Below are 19,974 nucleotides of genomic sequence, written 5' to 3'. Positions count from 1 at the left end.
ACTTCTGAGTTGGTTTCAAATGATTGATTTCTCTCATCACTATTGGCCTTCTCCCTAATTCTTTTCATGCCTGGCAATTTTTCATTGTATGCCAGACATTGTAATTTTTATCTTATTGATTGCTGTATATTTTTGTGTTCCCATAATTTTCTTTAGATTTATTTTGGGATACAGTCATTTGGAAACAGATCCTTTCACATCTTACTGTTTGTTTTGTTGTGGTGGTGGTGGTAGTGGTGGTTATTTTAGTTGGGCCCAAAGCAGTTTAGTTAGGGCTAATTTTGCCCCATTCTGAGGTAAAACCCTTTTAATGCTTCTAATGATTTCTAATGCTTCTAACTCTTCACAGTGCCTTGGAAATTATGAAATTTTCCACTCTTAATGATGGGAACAGTAACCATTCCTAACCCTGCAGGAGCTAAGAGAATTTTTTTTCCTCTCTAATGGGTTTGGCTGGTTCTTTCCCCAACCTCAGCAGATTCCTCACATGCATGCACCAATCAGAAGTCACCTATTTGCTGGGATCCTCTGCACATCGTTCTCCTCTCCCACCTGCAAACTTTAACCACTTTGTCTCCTTGGAATCCTGGCTATATCTTCTCAACTCTGGGGCACAGTCAGGCTCAGTTTTACACCCCTTCTCCATGGCCTAGAAATGCTCTCCGCGTAGGAAGCCAAAGCAATCACAGGGCTCATCTTGTTAGTTTCCAATCTTTCAGGATCACTATTCTTTACTACTTAAAATACAATGTTTTGAAAACTGTTATTTCTTTTATTTTGTCAGGGGGGTTTTTTGTTGTTGTTTCAGGCAGAAGGGTAAATCTGTTCCCTGTTACTCCAATTTAGCCTGCATCAGAAGTCATCTTCGATTTTAAACATGGTCAACATACAAGTTTTATCACATTTTCAGATAATCCCAATATACACAGTCTCTGCAGGTCTGTTTTGTTGTTTATTTGTTTCTGTCAGATATTGATCTTGGTGCCTTGTTTTCTTAAGTGCTTGATTATTTTTGACTACAAAAAAAAAAAAAAAATGAAGAAGGACTTCTGCTTCTAGGAAGATCCAGCATACATCTTTTCCTTACCTCCACTAATTACAACTAAAAACCCTGGACATTAGATATAAAGCAAACATTAAAAACTGAAAATTGAAAAAGAGAGCAGATCATCTACAGATCATAAAATCCAAAGAGTGACATGGTGGTAAGTAGCCTTATATATTCCAGTCTTATATCTGAAGAAGCCTGGCAAACTAGAAATGCTAATAAGCACAGACAAAAATCTACTCTGTCTTGCTAAAGGACCAAGATAAAGGCAGTCTACCAAAACACAAACTTCTGAACAATAACCACTCTACTCCAGCCAAACATAACAACAACAAAAAGAAAAAAAAAAAAAAAAAAACCCTGTGACCCAACCCCCAGCAATGACCAAATGATCACCCTCACAAAGCTATACTAGGGACTCTAACACCTCCAATGAGGAAGAGTCCGAGTACACGAAGTACTAAGTCAGAGAATACCAATGCCAAGTACAGTCAGAGATTACCACATACCAAGACTTCCATCCCACTGGCTGATAACTAGGCCTCTGCTTCCCTACCCCTATCTCAGGGTGTCATCAGAGACCATGCCAGTAATAAAGAGGAGCTACCACCCCCCTTCAGAGGTCAATGGAAGCCAAATGCTTAATATATGGGTTGGTTTTGTATCTTGCATTTTCCTTTCTTTTTTTTTTTTTTTTTAAAGATTTTATTTATTTATTTGACAGACAGAGATCACAAGTAGGCAGAGAGGCAGGCAGAGAGAGAGGAGGAAGCAGGCTCCCCGCTGAGCAGAGAGCCCGATGCGGGGCTTGATCCCAGGACCCTGGGATCATGACCTGAGCCGAAAGCAGAGGCTTTAACCCACTGAGCCACCCAGGTGCCCCGCATTTTCCTTTCTTATACACTGCTTTTCTTTGTCTCTTTTATTTATATTCCTTGATAAAATTCTGCTTCACATCTGCTTCTTTTAGATGTACTTATTTTTATCAGTTGTCCTTTGCATTTGTCTCTTTTAATTTCCTTATATTTTATATTATCTTTCTCAAGCAAAAAAAATAAATAAATAAACCTGGATGATGAAGACTAGTTATGATGATAAGCTATACCCAAAAACAAATTACAGTCTTTTTCCTTTGGTCTAACCGACCTTGCAATAGTACTCCAAGTCATTTATAGCAGAGCCCCTAACAGTTTCAAGATTTAACCTCCAACCTTAAAATCCCTAAGATGATTAATTAAATTATTTATATAGAAACAAATGGCTCAGTGGGTTAAAGCCTCTGACTTCCGCTCAGGTCATGGTCCCAGGGTCCTGGGATTGAGCCCCGCATCGGGCTCTCTGCCCAGCAGGGAGCCTGCTTCCTCCTCTCTCTCTATCTGCCTTGTGATCTCTGTCAAATAAATAAATAAATCTTTAAAAAAAAAAAAAAAAAAGAAAGGAAGGAAAGAAGGAAGAAAGAAAAAGAAACACAAGACAAAATTCTCTCCTAAACTAACAAAAATTCTACCTTAAGCAGCTTATACACAGTGAGGGGGAAAAAAACAACAAATAAAACAATTTCAGTGCTTATCAATGCCACAAAAAAAGGTAAGATTAGGAGTTACAAAATAGAGAGGTAGGGCAACTTGTTTAACTATGATAGTAAGAAAGGGCTTTCTCACCAGGTGACAGTGGGTCAACTAGGTAAGGAGGAGATGCTAGCCAAGAAATTTAGGGAAACAGATTTCCAAGCAAAAAGAAAAGCAAATGTTAACGCTGTAAAAGAATAAGCTTCAAGTGTTCAAGAGACAGAAAGAAAGCCAGTGTAAAGAATGAGGCGAAAAAGTATAAGTCAGAGCCTTGTAAGCCAGAGTAAGGCATTTGAATTCTATTTGGTGTCTAGTGGGAAGGGACGGTTTTTCTGAGTTTTAAGCAGAAGATCAACGTGCTGTAATCTGTATTTACAATGACTCTCACTTCCACATATGGAAGAGAAACTACAGGAAGACAAGAGTGGAAAAATGCAAACAAGAGATGTTAGGGCTCCAGTTATAACTGGAGGTGGTGGGTCACTTTAAGATCTAGAATATATTTCAGGGGCGCCTGGGTGGCTCAGTGGATTAAGCCGCTGCCTTCGGCTCAGGTCATGATCTCGGGGTCCTGGGATCGAGCCCCGCATCGGGCTCTCTGCTCAGCAGGGAGCCTGCTTCCCCCTCTGTCTCTGCCTGCCTCTCTGCCTACTTGTGATCTCTCTCTCTGTCAAATAAAATAAATAAAATCTTAAAAAAAAAAAATCTAGAATATATTTCAGAAGTGGAATAAGATTTCCTACTGGATTGAAGTGAGAGTCTAAAGAGAAGAAAGAGTGAGAACTCTAAATTTCTGGCCTGAGCAACTGGACGGATGGATGATGTCATATGCTCCAGAGGGAAGGCTTAAGGGAGCAATTTGAGAAAGGGTGCTTTTGTTTTTTTAACTTAATACTTTCAGTTTCTTTCTTTCAAGTTCACCTGTCAAATTTCTCCAACTAGTTTACAATCCATTTTGTATTTCTTTTGTATCCTTATGTGCACAGCACAGTATTGATATATAATAAGTAGCTGCTAAATCTAATTAAATTCAAGTGGCCTTACAAGAAAACATACGAATCAACATTTTCAAACCTTATGTTTAAAAAATCAAATACAGATGTTTTAATCAAGGACACTGCATGTTTAAAATTAAAACACAAATGCTAGAAGCAGGCCTACTAAATATATATTTACAATTTTAAAACACATGCACTGTTGAATGCTTGGTTGCATAAATGAAATTGCAGAGAAAAGTTTTCAAACGGACCTATATAGAAAGATTTTTAAATGTCATAAATTATAAATTAAACTAAACATAAATGAACTACACCTAACATCACATTTTAAACAACTGTTAGCAGTATATGATGAACTTTGAAAGACTGGAACCCTGTCATTGTCACAACAAACATAATAAAGGGAAATCTTCAATGCAAACTTTTATGTGTTCTCTTTAAAATAATATTGTGGCGAAGTTGAATCTAAGCAGCTGGTGTTCTTGTTGTAATTAGTTTTAGTACATTAGCCCCAAGAAAACATCTCCACCATTTTAGAGCCCTATCTTTGGCAGAGCTAGAGAAAATATTTAATTCTTTACACCTTGTCTATACTTTTCATATATTTCACCCTTTAACAACTAATTCTCTATCAATTCTAAAAAGCTAAAAAAAAAAAAAAAACTATACTATTTTTTAAGTTATACACTTTTCCTTCCAAAAGTGCTAACAAACACATAACAAGAAACCATTCTCAGAAAGCTAGTAAGTCAATTGCCTTAAGTTTGTAATTCTTAAAACTGCTAGCTAATCCTTAAGGCTAAAAACTACTGATCTAATAACTGAGACTTGCCAGGGCTTACTGACAGATATCATGGGTAATAAGAGTAACTGTAAGATAAGATATTCAGATAATAACAAAAGCTCTAATAGAAATGCCCTTTATTGGGCACCTGGGTGGCTCATTGATTAAGCAACTGCCTTCTGCTGGGGTCATGATCCCGGAGTCCCAGGATCTGTCCCACATGGGGCTCCCAGCTCCATGGGGAGTCTGCTTCTCCCTCTGACCTTCTACCCTCTCATGCTCTCTCTCACTGTCTCTCTCAAATAAATAAATAAATAAATCTTTTAAAAAAAGAAAGAAAGAAATGCCCTTTATTTAGAGTATCTGACTCTTCACTTGTTCTCTATAACACTAAGACAAACACAACCAGCAGAAGGTATACTCAAAATTGCATAGTACAAACACTAGCCTATTTTCTGCTTTGAGACAACTATCAATATATTCCTCTCCCAAGTAAAGCAGAAGGTCCCTCAGAAGCAGAAACCATATAACCTTGCTTATTTTAATGACTCCAATTGCACTTACAGTGTCTAACACAGTAGATGCTCAACAGTTCTTATCCTTTTTTGGCTCCTAAACCTTGACCCCAGCGTGGCAATTCTTGGAAAGGTAAGAATTTTGTCCCATGGTCACCAATGACATGTCTCAAAGATAGAGCTGCCTCCAAGTTCCCTCCTTTCTTCAAGGTTCAAGTCCCATGTAATTCATAAAACTTTCTGATTGCTCCTACCCAAAGCTAACTTCCTTTTCTAAAGTTTAAAAGACTGTATTGTCTTATCACATATTCGACATAAATGTACTATCTTGTACTATTAATTACCTATTCATTTTAAATTCAGATCTAGATATACCTTGTACCCTCAACAAAATTAATTTTGAGAACAGAATAATGGTTTATATTTGTGTCCCAATACATCAAAAGTGCTGTGCATGCAGTAAACATTTACTAATAAAAATTACAATAAAGACAATATGAAGCCAGTTCTGCATATTCTTCCAGCTTGTACTCATTCAAAGGCAGTCAATGCCTTTGAAATCTCCTGGTCAAAATGACTAAGAACAGGTAACTATCGTAACCAAAAATAACAAGATGATATTGCTACTAACCAAACAGTTATTATCTCATTGTCTCCAAACAATTTGAGGGGGTCTATATATATACATATACATATGAAACCAACCCATTATCACAAAGATATAACAAGAAGTGGAAAGGTAAGAGTACAACCTCCAAAAACTGATTATTTAATAGCATGAGCAATAAAACTATACAGCACAGTAACAACAGATGTCACAAAATAATATGTCCCCAATTTTTGAAAAAGGATATATAATGTGGATTGTGAATGTGCATCTATGTCCATGCATTTATACACACTGGAGGAGAAGGAAGGACATAAAAAACACTAAACTGGTAATAATTACTACATGGTGAAATTACAGATGATTTTTACGTTGTTTTTTAATGCTCTTCTGTCTTTTCCAAATCAGAAATACATACCTAATATAATAAATAATTTTAAAATAAAAGCTCCTAACATTTCAAAATACTGTTGTTGATGTTATAAGCCAACAACTTAGTCTAGTAAGCAATACAATCAAGTGATAGAATAAAGTTATTTCTTAAAGCTGAGTTCAGTCTCTCTGAAAATATTTAAATCTTCACCTACTCTGCACCAACTACTCTCCTACTAAAGAAACAGCTTTATAGAAATAGTACAAATAAAAGGCTCTATTTAGATAAAGAAAATCAAGCTTATTGGGTTATCACTGGTACCCAGAATATATTATGTCTAAGTTCACTTTCCTTTAAACATGGTCAAAGTCTGTTTAAAAGACCTTCAATCTCATTAAAATTTGGTAGTTAATGATAAAAAAGTCCTTAATAAAAGATCAAAATTAAGTTTTGATTCTTGTCATAAAAGGAAGGTTCTCTATCTTAGCTACAGTAAATACATCAATATAATTTTGATACTACTATAATTTTGTAAGGTATTACTACTAGAGGAAATGGAGGGTATATGAGATCTCTTTCGTATTTGTTACAGCTGCATATGAAGCTATGTATGATTCCTTCAACTAAAGGCTTATTCTTAAAAAATATATTAATATGTTATTAATATATTGATATAATATATTAAGGGCAATCTCCTACATTGATTATATCAAACAAAGTCAAAATCATCTCTCCAGGAATTAACAACCTACACCAGGCACACACACAAAAAAAGGTTATGAAACTTTACTTAGAATTTAAAGGTAAGTATTTAAATAGAAATGTTATTTGGGTATTAAAGTATATACCATGTGGTAGTTATAGAAAAGCATGTTCATAGTTAAAGAAAAAAAAACATTAAAACTCAAATCTATTCTAGCATGAAGGAGAAATAGTTCTATGTTTCTTGAAAAGTGAGAAAGAAGAGCAACACCCACAATAGGTTGGTGTCACTATTATGGTTCTCACAATGTGCTATAATCTATATTCCAGTCCTTTCCAAACATTATTATTTCTATTGTGACTTCTTCACTAAGCAGCAAACTCCACAAGTATAAGAAACATCTTCATCCTGTCTATCAGCAGACAGCATGGTAACGGACATATGATAAATGCAGAGCAAAAATTAAATTATTTTATACCTGAAATGAGTATTTAAATAGAACTTTGAACTATTTTCCCTTGTTAGAGAATTCAGGAACTCCTCAGATAAATAAATATTTTTTTCTTAGCTGAATTTTTCAATGTTGCCTATTAATTCTATTAAGCAACTTTAAATTTTTTTCATATAAATGTATTTTTAAATAATGGACTTAACAATGAAAATTATATAATCTTGATTTTATAGTTACCATAAAGAATATTAGACTAGACAACACTGATTTCATTCTTATAAACTTTGAAATTTAGAAGAACCATTAATTATGTTTGGAAATGGGACCAATGTTCTAATGTCCAAGAATAATGACATCACAAAAGCTCATCCTTAAATCATTCTCCCATAAGAAATGGCAAGAGAAGCAGAGTATGAAATGAAATTAAAGATACAGAGAAAGACATAGAGATATATATCCTATCAAAGATGAAGATCTACACTTAAAGAAAAGAATAGTCATGAAGGGCAAAGGGCAGTGAATCACTTTCTTCCTGAAATAAATGAAAATAAGTCACATATGATAGGAATAAATAGATGGCATCAAGGTTCTTTTAAACATTTAAGACTATCCTTCAAAACAGAGACAAGATCTTCTGAAATTTCAGTACCTTTCCCTTTTTTTTTTTTTAAGGGAACTTGATTTAAAAAAGAAAGATAAAAAAAATACATGGGAAAACTTCAAAAGCAACAACAACAACAACAACAAAGTAATTACTTACCAAATTGGCCATATAAATTGTGAGCAGCCCTCTCCTGCAAATAATTTTAAAAAGAGAGTTAGATTAAGCATCCATATGACTTAATACTCACTTTATCATTTTTTTAGAAATCAAAACGATTATCAGGAGGAGTTAAGAAAAAGGACAGATTACACTGAACTTAGTTTTCAGTACCCTAACAACTGGATCTAAATAGATTCTACAAGTCGTTCTGTTCAGTGCTCATTAAACATTCTATTTTGGTGGCCATTAACTGAAATAATTTAAAATTATTATTGCCTTATAATTATTAACTAGATTAAATATAATGGTCATTTCACAATATATACCATTATTGAATGATTATGTTGTATACTTGAAACTAATATAATGTTATGTGTTAATTATATCTTTATTTTAAAAATTACTATTATCATTATGAATTAATAAAAAGAGGAGTATAATTTGCCATTACTCTACATTTACGCTAAAGAAATCTAAATTTAATAAAGAACCCTAAAGAATTCATCTTGCCGAAAGGTCAAGGTCAAGGCCAAAACAATGCACATTTATGGCAAAAAAAAAAATCATGTCTTCTATTTATTTCACACACAGTACAACTGTTTATTAGATGTCCTTACAAATCATACTAAACCATGTTGGTTTTAACTTCATTGTTAAGTGAGTAGTTAGGCACTAAATGAACTTTCTAATGCCAAAAGACAAATGAACATTCAAGAAACAGTCACTTTAGGGAAAAACTATACACTTATCAAACTTATTTAATGAAAATAAAGGTAGAAAGTCAAAGAATATTTAATCACCTCATCTAACTTATACTGCATGTAAAGCCATGAATAAAGGCTATTCTTTAGGAAAGAAGTCTTCAATGTTTTAAGAGTTTAAGGGCAGAGTTAAAATAAACGTTGACGGGGCACCTGGGTGGCTCAGTCAGTTAGGTGTCTGCCTTCAACTCAGGTCATGATCCTGGAATCCTAGGATCAAGCATCACATGTGGCTCCCTGCTCAGTGGGGAGTCTGCTTCTCCCTCTCATACTGTCCCCCCATCATCACTCTCTTTCACTTAAAAAAAATTTTTTTAAAAAGAAACTTTGAAAATAATAAAAACTTAATTGAAGTTTCAATTTTGAAAATTTCTAGTACTTAAAAAAAAAACTTTGCAAATAAAACAAGTACCAATATCAAATCATTTTCACTTAAATTTCATGCCAGGTCTTCATATTAACATTGTCAATGAAATCTTGAAGTCAGATCTAGTCATATATAATCTAGATTGTTCACTATTTAAAATGGCTTAATAAGATTTCTAATATCACTAAAGCCACACGGAGGCCATACAATCTAACTGAACAACTGAAGCTCAAAAACCAGGGTTTCATTTAACTTTAATTCTTTGGTACTCTGTAATTTAATTTTTTCATTAAAATGAGGGAACAAGGGGGCACCTGGGTGGCTCAGTGGGTTAAGCCGCTGCCTTCGGCTCAGGTCATGATCTCAGGGTCCTGGGATCGAGTCCCGCATCAGGCTCTCTGCTCAGCAGGGAGCCTGCTTCCTCCTCTCTCTCTCTGCCTCTCTGCCTACTTGTGATCTCTCTCTGTCAAATAAATAAAATAAAATCTTTAAAAAAAAAAAAAAATGAGGGAACAAGGGGTGCCTGGGTGGTTCAACAGGTTAAGCGTCTGCCTTCAGCTCAGATCATGATCCCAGGGTCCTGGGACGGAGCCTACTTCTCCCTCCACCTGCCCCTCCCCCTGCTGTGCTGTCTCTCACTGTCTTTCTCTGTGTGTGAAATAAATAAAATCTTTTTTAAAAAATTAAACTAGGGAACAAGACTAGTTACCTAACTTACATTTAAACATAAAAACTACTTAAGGAAAAAAAACATACATTTATCACCAATATATAAACATAATGTTGGACCTACTCTGGTTGAAAGGGGTAAGGAGATCTAGGCGAACTCATGGAACCAAACCCTGCAGGCAACGAACCTGATCAGCAGGTCCTAACACACCTTAGTAAAATAAAAGAATTCTTTATTTTTTCCATTTTATTTTATTTCTTTTCAGTATTCCAAAATTCATTGTTCATGCACCACACCCAGTGCTCCATGCAGTACGTGCCCTCCATGATACCCACCACTAGGCTCACCCATACCCCCAACACTCCTCCCTTCTCAAACCCTCAGTTTGTTTCTCAGAGTCCAAAGTCTATCATGGTTTGTCCCCAACTCCGATTTCCCCCATCTCACTTCTCCTCTCCATCTCCCAATGTCCTCCAAAAACAACAGAATTCTAGCGCTCCTCTAAAAAGGAATTTTAAAATCAATGATAAGATGATCTCACAGCTTTCTTATCTATGACTTGTACAAATGAATTGAAATTGTTCTTACTCATCTTTACCGATCTTATCAGTTCCTACCTAATTCTAAACCAAAGGTGTTCTACTAGTACTTATTTTAAGTAAAGTAAATAAAGAAAAATTAGGGTAACATCAACATCCAAGAGTCACACATACACAGAAAACTTAAATCCTTCTCAAGTGATACCTATTCTTACCAAAAGCTATTTACATATGAAGAAAAAAATCAACACAATCACAAAACCAAAACCAAAGTGTCTCTCCAATTTCAGTGGCAGTGCTGATTATGCATTTCCTTATGAAGTAAACTAATGTATTTGTCCCACTGATCTATTTCCATCTCTAAAACTCAACAAATTATCAACCTGATACTCTAACTGTTTATCTTTAACCACCAGGCAAAGATTAGATTATCTTGTTTAGGGGCGCCTGGGTGGCTCAGTGGGTTAAGCCGCTGCCTTCGGCTCAGGTCATGATCTCAGAGTCCTGGGATCGAGTCCCGCATCAGGCTCTCTGCTCAGCAGAGAGCCTGCTTCCCTCTCTCTCTCTGCCTGCCTCTCCATCTACTTGTGATTTCTCTCTGTCAAATAAATAAATAAAATCTTTAAAAAAAAAAAATTAAAAATTAAAAAAAAAAAAGATTATCTTGTTTACCTTCACATTTCACACACCTGCAACAGTACCTGGCATCTAACAGGCATTAAACAAATGGTTCTGGAATTACTAGAAGAAGTGTTACTAGGAACTCAGCCCTATAAAAAGGAACAGACAAGAGACATACAGTTTGTATAGAAATATAATCACAAAAGACAGCCAATAAACAGGAGGGAAAATTGGTAATATCAATTGATCAGCAAGCAAAGATGTGATCAGATTATTTTACATATGCATAAAATTTAATAATCTACAAGGTATAATCAATACTTGAAATCAGAGTTTATCCTCTCAATAGTCCTATGCAGTGTAGACACTATTATCCTTACTCTACTGAAAACCGAGAATCAGAAAAGTGTTTGCCTCACAAATACAAAAGTAGCAAAGACAAGTTGGGATTAGAAGTCAGTTCCATGGGGGCGCCTGGGTGGCTCAGTGGGTTAGGGCCTCTGCCTTTGGCTCAGGTCATGATCCCAGGGTTCTAGGAGGGTTCTGGGATTGGCTCTGCATCGGGATCTCTGCTCAGCGGGGAGCCTGCTTCCTCCTCTCTCTCTCTGCCTGCCTCTCCGCCTATTGTGATTTCTGTCTGTCAAATGAATAAAATCTTAAAAAAAAAAAAATAAAAGAAGTCAGTTCCATGCTCTTTCCAAAGAGCTGCTTCTAAGACAGAAAATCTGTCCCTAACTTTTCTTTAAATTCTGCAATGACTTGCTTAATACAATATCCTAACAGGTTTCTGTGCTTTGAGAGTAAGTAAAGCCCTGACACACTCCTACTACTGGGAAAAAGCAGAGGATGTTTGTTATTAAATTACATCCTATCCTCGTCTCTAGTTCCAATTTACTGTTCTCAAATAATGAGGAAGAGCACCTCCTTCCCAGCTTTATCTGAATTCCAACCCAGAACTAAGAGCCTCAAGAATGAACAAACAGTATCTGAGAAGTGCAGGACGGGCTGTATTACATAGCAGACTCTTCTTGGCAGGTTTCCCTGGGGTGATGTCTTGAACCTCAGCTCCAATGTCAATTTGGGAGGTGCAGAATATCAGAATATTGATTTATCTTATCACTTCTCCAGGGATGTTCTGTATCACAAGAAACTGACAAGTCAATTAAATGCCATTTTATTATTTACCACTTGACTATCTCTAGCCAAGATTTAAAGACCAACAGGTCACTCCCTTCTGGGTTGAGTAAATTTTCTCTGGAAACCAAGTTACCTATTAAAATACTGCTAAGTCAGTGATGGGGAAGGAGGAGGTGCCAATAAGAACAAACGTGGCCTAGGCCTAACTAGAAAGGTTAGGGCCAAAAAGAACAATAGCTTTTTAAATTTCACAGGAGATTGTGATACACAAATATTTCCATTCTTCTCAGAATCACTGGATCCAGGGAGAGGTGAAGCTCAGTGAGCCACAAATATTTTTTTTTTTTTTTTAATATGGGAAGGGGTGAAGCTCTTCAACTTGCATGCAAAATTTAAGGGGCTGTGCACAGCAGGAGTACTATCTAAAAAAGTCTTAAGAACCACTGTTTAAGAACTCTGTGTAATAAGAGTATTACTATTCCCACAGGAAAACATTAAAATAATTAAATTTTCTTAATACCTCAGTAGAGTAAAAGGTATTCATCCTCACATTGCTTAAATTCTAAATTTTATTATCTTCTAACAACATTATTGTATCTAATTAGATGGGCAATTATATTTTTCTTTTTCTGGAAACGTTAATGTATATATTCTTTGGCTAACCTACTGAAACTTTTGAACAACATTGTATATAACACATTTCATAACTAAGGTTATTAGGGACTATAGCAGGCATGGTATAACTTCTAAATTCTAAACATTGATATATTCTTTCTCTGTCTCTCTCTCTCTACATATATGTTTTATGTTCTACAAAAAAGGGGAAATTACAGATTAAAGAAAATCAAAGTGGAATGTCATAACACCTGTAATGGCTTACTAAGAGATGCTATTTAACCATCTCAGAAAGGCTTTCAAGAAAGAATAAATTTTCATCTCCAGAATGTTTTAGAACAGTATAAAAATCCTGCCTTAAAGTACAGGAACAGATAAAATATGAGCAAGACTTCATAATCATATACTGTTATATACAACAGATAAAACAGAGTAAACACTTCAGAAGACTACAAGGTACTTTAAATTTTCTTCCTGTGAAGATAACACGACACTGACACATGACGATGTCAAGAATTTACAAACCAAATTCATGGTATTTTATTCACACATTATAGAATTCATTCATTCTGATCATGTCTGCCTAGGAGTTTCATAACAACAACAGTATAATTTAACAATTCAACCCATGAGTATGTTTAGAATAAATATGCAATTTTTGATATTTTAATACATGCTCATGTTTGAGAACCCTGCAGTTTCAACTTATCTAAACTAATACTAAATATCAAAGCAAATTCCATAGCAATTCAACAAAACAAAATCCATCAGAACAACTATCTGACCCACAAACAAAGCACTTCCTAGAAAAAGAAAGAGAAGACTAGTTCTTAACAGCCCACCTAGGGACAAACTAGATGTTCCGAATGCTTCCTGCTGAGTTACTATGATCACAGTCCTTTGTGGCACAAATTTTTTAAGAAACCCTGGAAACAACTTCAAAAAGTTTTCTCAGAATCCCACAGTGATAAGATTAAGATTTAAGTAAACTGCCCTCTTACAAGGTGTCAGGAACTAGCTGGCAAAGCATGCCTAATTCTATAATGGGAAGGAGTGAGGGAGACCGGGAAGGATGGATGGATGCATGGATGGGTTGAAGAGAAGAAGGAAAAAGTAGGAAGGAAAAAAAACTAACCCAGGATAGATGATGACGTCCTTATGAAGATTAGACAGATCATTACTTAAGTCTCTGTATCTATATGCGTGCATCACATATGTGTGGATTGTGCCTAGTCACTGTACGTTCTCACCGCATTAAATGCTTTGGAAAAACTGATTACACGAGTACAAAATATATAATCTTTGAGTAAACATTTCATTATTAAATAAGGTTTTATGGATTTAAAAATTAGAACTAGCACTACTTGCTAATTTGAAAAAAAAAAATACTGCTAATCTTCCATACTCTGTAATGTCCATTCTATTACTGGTTTTATTAACTATGAGCTGTATGAATATCACAATGGACAGCTTAAATGTTGCTGTTTCCCACCTTCTACCCTCAGACTTCTTATTCTGGATTTTTACATTCTAATCTTCTCACATAGCCTCAATGACTAACTTTAAGAAAAAAACTTCCAATTTTTTTTATGACTACTACTACACTTCTCCTGAAGCTAAACTCACACTTGAGGCTGCCTACTGGCTGTCTCCACCAACATATCATTGATTTTCTTCATTAATTAAAGGCATAATCAAGGGAAAGGAAAGGAAAAGGCATAGTCCTTTTCCTTAAAGTAAAAGCTGTAATATTAATAAACTTCACAAAGGGTACTAGCTGTATTAATTTTAATATACACATAACTTCAACCTCTGTAAGTTACATATATTCTTTTAAGGGATTTTGATATTTAATGGCATCTTAATAAAAATTTGTGGTAAGCACAAAAAACTTTTTTGAAGCAAATAGGCTATTTAACTTTTGCACAATTTCAGATAAACATAGGATAGACTTAGTAATTTTTTAAATAAGATACACTGTAAAACAACTTGTAAAAAAAATTAAGCAAAAAGTTTGCTTTCCTATGTTTTAAGGTTAACTCCAAATTTTATTTTTTTTAATCTGCTCTTTAGAAAAATAAATCACTACCTTCTGGATGATACTAGAAGAATAAAATTCAAAGTTTTTAATTAGATCCTAAAGTAGGATTTGTGGTTGCTATACATATACACACACAACCCTCTCCCCCCTGCAAAAAATATCCAGCAAGCTATTTCCAGGTATTAACGGCATCACCTTATGAACAACAGAACTAAATCAACACATACCACAAAGGGTTCGACTCCTTAACAATCGCATCAAGGAAAGACAATTTCTCTTCAGCAACCACATGATAATCCTTATTAAAAGCTACACTTAAATTTTTGATTAGGTTAAACAACTCCAATTACTATTCAGAACAAATCATAATGCATAACCACCTACAAATTTTCTGGGACTATCTAATGTCTATGGATAAAACACTAGTGCAATAATCCACTTAAAAGAAATGAAAGCAGAACACTTTAAAATAAAAAGTTCACTACCAAAAGTAAAAAGAGAACAGGAAATAAACTAGTAACTAAAATCCAAGTTATCATCTCACCTCCAGGAAACCTCTTAGTGCCTTAAAAAGTTATAGCTCTTGGTATCAATAGCACAATTTTACTTTGCTGTTATTGTATTTAAACACATGTTTATCCAAAGAAATGCTTGATTTTTTTAACTAAAATTCTAAAAAAATAAGAACTAATGTATCCAGAGAAAAGAATTGAGCCCTCAACAACACACACATATATATAAATCGGTATATGACATATACATAAATTAGTTACAAATCCATGGAGAAAGAATTCACAATGGAATCCCTGGTATAAGAGAAAGTGACTACTTGCCAGCCAAAAAAAAAAAAGAAAGAAAAGCTGGCGGGGGAGAGGGGGATGGTACAGGTAAAAGAGATCCTATGGCAAGCAGCCTCTAATATGTACCTAAACACATTTCCATGTTTTACAAGGTGATGGAAGTATTAACACTAAGAAGATCTAAAGTTAAAGATCTCTATTATACTCCTTAGAGCAAGCACTAAAAAAAGTACTAGAACACAGACTGAAAAAAAAATGTCTTCTTCCAGTTTCTAGTTTCTGTGCAAGGAGCTCAGAAGTCAATACTGAGTCCTAACATTAAGTAAAAAGCTGAGGAAGCTGGAAACTCAACAACTCTTCTTAGATCCGTACAGAAGCAAGGTCACCCTGCAAACTACTGCCCCCCAAAACTGAAAAGATGATAGACAGATACAGAGAATGAGAGTTTACCAGAGCAGAAACCAGCTAAAACTTCGAAGGGAATGAGAGCCAGGACAGAAAAACCTAAACTGATTTTTCTGTGACTAGGAGGCTCAGAGGGACAAGTCTGAGAGGGAAAAACTCCATGGGGACCCAGTCACAGGGGGACCCTCACACCCTTGTGAGTTTTACCTCTGGGAACTCAACTAAGGTCCCACAGTAAAAATCTGAGGGAAAGCCCTTTGCACTTCCAAGTAGGGGGAGACAAACGGAACCATTCTGAAATAAACACCTGTACTCAGCTCTTAACAAGGTCTGCCTTTGGTAGAAGCTGGTTAACCAGAGCCTAACCTAGTAGGGTTAGGCTCTCTGAAGAGAGCTTAACTGACATGGGGAAGGGAAATACCCAACTCCAGCCAGCTTTAGAATTTCACATGGAAGAAAGCGAAATACCCAACTCCAGCATACTACAACCATCTCGGTCCCACCTAAAAGTAAAAGAAAACCTGAGAAATACTTGTGAAGTTCACAGTCCAGAGACAGAGGCTCACTGAAAGACTGAGGTCGAACCACAGTACTGTAGAACAGTTTCTATCCCCCCCCAACACCTCACCACCACATTACTGAAGACTTATTCCAGCAATTCCTTTTTACCTGGTGCATCATGTCTGGCTATCACGAAAAAAATTACAAGGCACACCGAAATGCAAAAAAGACACAATTTGAAGAGACAGAGTAAGCATCAAAACTAAACACGGCAGAGATGTTGGAATTATCAAACCAGAAATTTAAAACTAACACAATGACTAATATGCTAAGGACCCTAATGGATAAAGTAGATAATAGCATGCAGGAACAGATGAGCAAGGTAAGCAGAGAGATGAAAATCCTAGGAACCACAAAGAAAGGAACTACAGCAGAAATGAAGAATACCTTTGACGTAATCACTAGCTGACTGGACACAGCTGAGGAAAGAATCTCTGAGCTAGAGGATGTTTCACAAGAATTCTTGAAAACTATAAAACAAAAAGAAGAGAGACTGAGGAAAAAAAAAATACAGAATATCCAATGCCTGTGCAACAACTACAAAAGGTATAACATACACATAATGGGAACAGCTAAAGGAGAAGAAAGAATGAAACAGAAGAAATATTCAAAGTAATCATAACTGAGAATTTTCCTAAATTAATGTCAAACACCAAACAACGTATCAAGAAAGCTCAGAAAACACCAAGCAGGATAAATGCCAAAAACAGAAACAAAAACAAAAGCGACACTTAGGAATATCTTACTAAAACTACTGAAAATCAAATATAAAGAAAAACCCTGAAAGAAGCCAGAGGAGAAAACCACCTTACCTATAGAGGAACAGAGGTAATTGCATCCAAATTCTCCTGAAAAACCACAAACCTAGAATTCCATACCCTGAGAACTGTACTTCAAAAGTGAAAGACAAAGATTTGACCATACAAAAATTGAGAATCCTCATTGCCAGTGGGCCTGCTCTGCAAAAAATGTGAAATGTTCTCTAAAGAGAAAGAAAACAATACAGATCAGAAACTTGTGTGTGTAAAGAAAGGTATAACATTAAAGAAAAAATAAGTGAAGGTAAAATAATTTATTTTTCTTATTCTTACTTGCTCTAACAGATAACAGTTCATTCATAGTAATAATGCAACAACGTAATAAAAGCAGCAATGTGATTGTGCTAATGTGTGTGTGTGTGTGTGTGTGTGTGTGTGTGTTGTCATTGCTACTGTAAGGTACAATGAAGGGGTATAGTGTTATTTGAAAGCAGACTAGGAGCGGGGCACCTGGGTGACTCAGTGGGTTAAAGCCTCTGCCTTCGGCTCAGGTCTTGATCCCAGGGTCCTGGAATAAAACCCCACTTCGGTCTCTCTGCTCAGCAGAGAGCCTGCTTCCCTTCCTCTCTCTCTGCCTGCCTCTCTGCCTATTTATGATCTCTGTCAAATAGATGAATAAAATCTTAAAAAAACCATGTTTTTTTAAAAACAAGAAAGAAAGTAGACTAGGATTAATTGTAATAGGGCAACAACTAAAAAGAGTTTAAAAAAAAAGTATAACTGATATACTAAGAAAGGAGAGAAAACAGAACCACATAAAATATTCAGCAAAAAGCAGAATAAGAGTAGAAGATAGAAAATTAAAACAAAGAACAAAGGAACAAAGAGAACACAGTAATGAATAGTAAATATTAATCCAAGTATATCAATAGTCACTTTGAACATCAATAGTCCACACCAATTAAAAGAGATTATCAGAGTTTATCAAAAACATGACCCAATTACATGTTGTCTACAAGAAATCCCTATAAAAACATCTGCAGATTAAAATAAAAAAGCACATGAAGAAATGCCCTGCAACATATAGCATCAAGGAGATATAAATTAAAACAATGAGATCCCATCCCACATCTATTAAAACGGCCAGAATACAGACCACTGACAACACTTAAATGCTGGCAAGGATGTGGAGCCATAGGAATTCTCATTCATTGCTGGAGGGTATGCAAACTGATACAGCCACTCTGGATAACTGTTTGGCGGTTTCTTATAAAATTAAACATACTCTTAATATATGATACAGCAATCGTACCTCTTGTAATTACCCAAAAAGGGTGAAAACTTATATCCACACAGAAACCCATGCATGGAAATTTATCAGTTTTACTCATAACTGCCAGAACTTGGAAGCAACAAGATGTCCTTCATTAGGGCAGAAGACCGGTCCTGATGCATCAAGACAGTGGAATATTATTCAGCACTAAAAAGAAACAACCTATCAAGCCATGTACAGGCAAGGACAAAACTTAAAGGTATATTACTAAGTAAAAGAAGCCAATCTGAAAAGCTTACGTACTGTATGATGTTAACTATACAACAGTCTGCAAAAGGTAATACTATAAGACAGTAAAAAGATGACTAGTTACCAGGGGCTGGAGGGAGGGTGGGATGAATAGCCAAGCACTGAGGATTCTCTGGACAGTGAAATTACTCTGCATGATACTGTAATGATCAAGACATGTCAATGTAAAAACTGGTGACTACGAATAAGGGCCATAGTCTAGCTGACAATACTGTCAATTGCCCAGTTTGATATTATAATACCGTTTACATAAGATGCTATCATTGGGGGAAAACTGGGTTAACATTTCAAGTAGATCTATGTAGTATTTGTTTAATTTTTCATGACTCTATAATCATGTCAAAGCAAAAAAACAATGACAAACATAATAAAAATAACATAAAATAATAAGGCAGAATTAAACCAAATATATATCAGTTGTATAAATAAATGTGTATGGGCTGAGCTTACATATCAAAATAAAATGACTTTTTCAGATTGGCTCTCCAAATATAACCCAAGTTTACATGGCATATGAGAGAGACACATCAAGTGTTTCAGGAAGATAAAGACATACTAGGCAAATGCAAGCAAGAAGAAAAAAAGATAACTAAAAATTTGGAACTCAAGCCAAAACACATTAAATGAAATAAAGAATATACTTTTTAATGCTAGAAACTGCACCTCAAGTTAAAGATACAACCTAAAACCATACCCAATAGCACAGATCCTATGGCTATCTGTCAACCTTTGAACTCCCAATAAAAGAAATGTACTTTTTTTTCAAGTGTTCAAAAAAAGGCACAAAAATTGAGCATAAATTCAGCCATGAGGAAAACCTTATTAAGTTCCATACAGAGAAAATACTATGAAAACATTCTCAAATAAGAATGCAATAAAACTGGAAATTAATAACAAAGGGGACATTCCATCTTCTTAAACACTCTACTAAATAATTCTTACATTAAAAGAGAAAGACAAACTAAAATTGCAGAATTTCTAGAAAATGATGATAATGAAAGTATTAGATATCAGAACCTATCGGATATAAGTAAAGCACTTATCAAAAGAAAATTCTGCCTTAAATACTTTTATCAATAAAACTTAAGGAATGAAAAGAAATGAGCAACAAATGTAAAGGTTTCCAAAAAAAAGGCAAATTAATCAAAAGAAGGTAGAAGGAAGGGGAAAAAAATAAAAACAAGAATTAAGAAACCAAAAAACAGAAGTAATAAATGAGATGATTTATTGGGAAAAAAAAATCAACAAAATTACTAGTTAACTTAATCAAAAAGGGAAATGCCACAGTCACACAAAATAATAAAACA

The 19,974-nt window shown here is 35.1% G+C and overlaps 1 protein-coding gene across 2 annotated transcripts in view; it reads right to left on the bottom strand.

Annotated features, from left to right (window-relative positions):
• TMEM135 (transmembrane protein 135) overlaps positions 1-19,974 on the bottom strand; it is a 254,709-nt gene that overhangs the window by 199,034 nt on the left and 35,701 nt on the right. For both annotated transcript variants that reach the window (XM_004763554.3, XM_045071497.1), the window contains exon 4: positions 7,808-7,841. In XM_004763554.3, the coding sequence (XP_004763611.1) occupies positions 7,808-7,841 (34 nt within the window). The remainder of the gene's footprint in view (positions 1-7,807; positions 7,842-19,974) is intronic.

This window comes from Mustela putorius, unplaced genomic scaffold (assembly GCF_011764305.1).
Source record: "Mustela putorius furo isolate JIRA1106 unplaced genomic scaffold, ASM1176430v1.1 tig00003987_pilon_pilon_pilon, whole genome shotgun sequence".
Lineage (NCBI taxonomy): Eukaryota > Metazoa > Chordata > Mammalia > Carnivora > Mustelidae > Mustela > Mustela putorius.
Note: the sequence above shows the minus strand (reverse complement) of the source record. Positions and strands in the feature narration are given on the sequence as shown.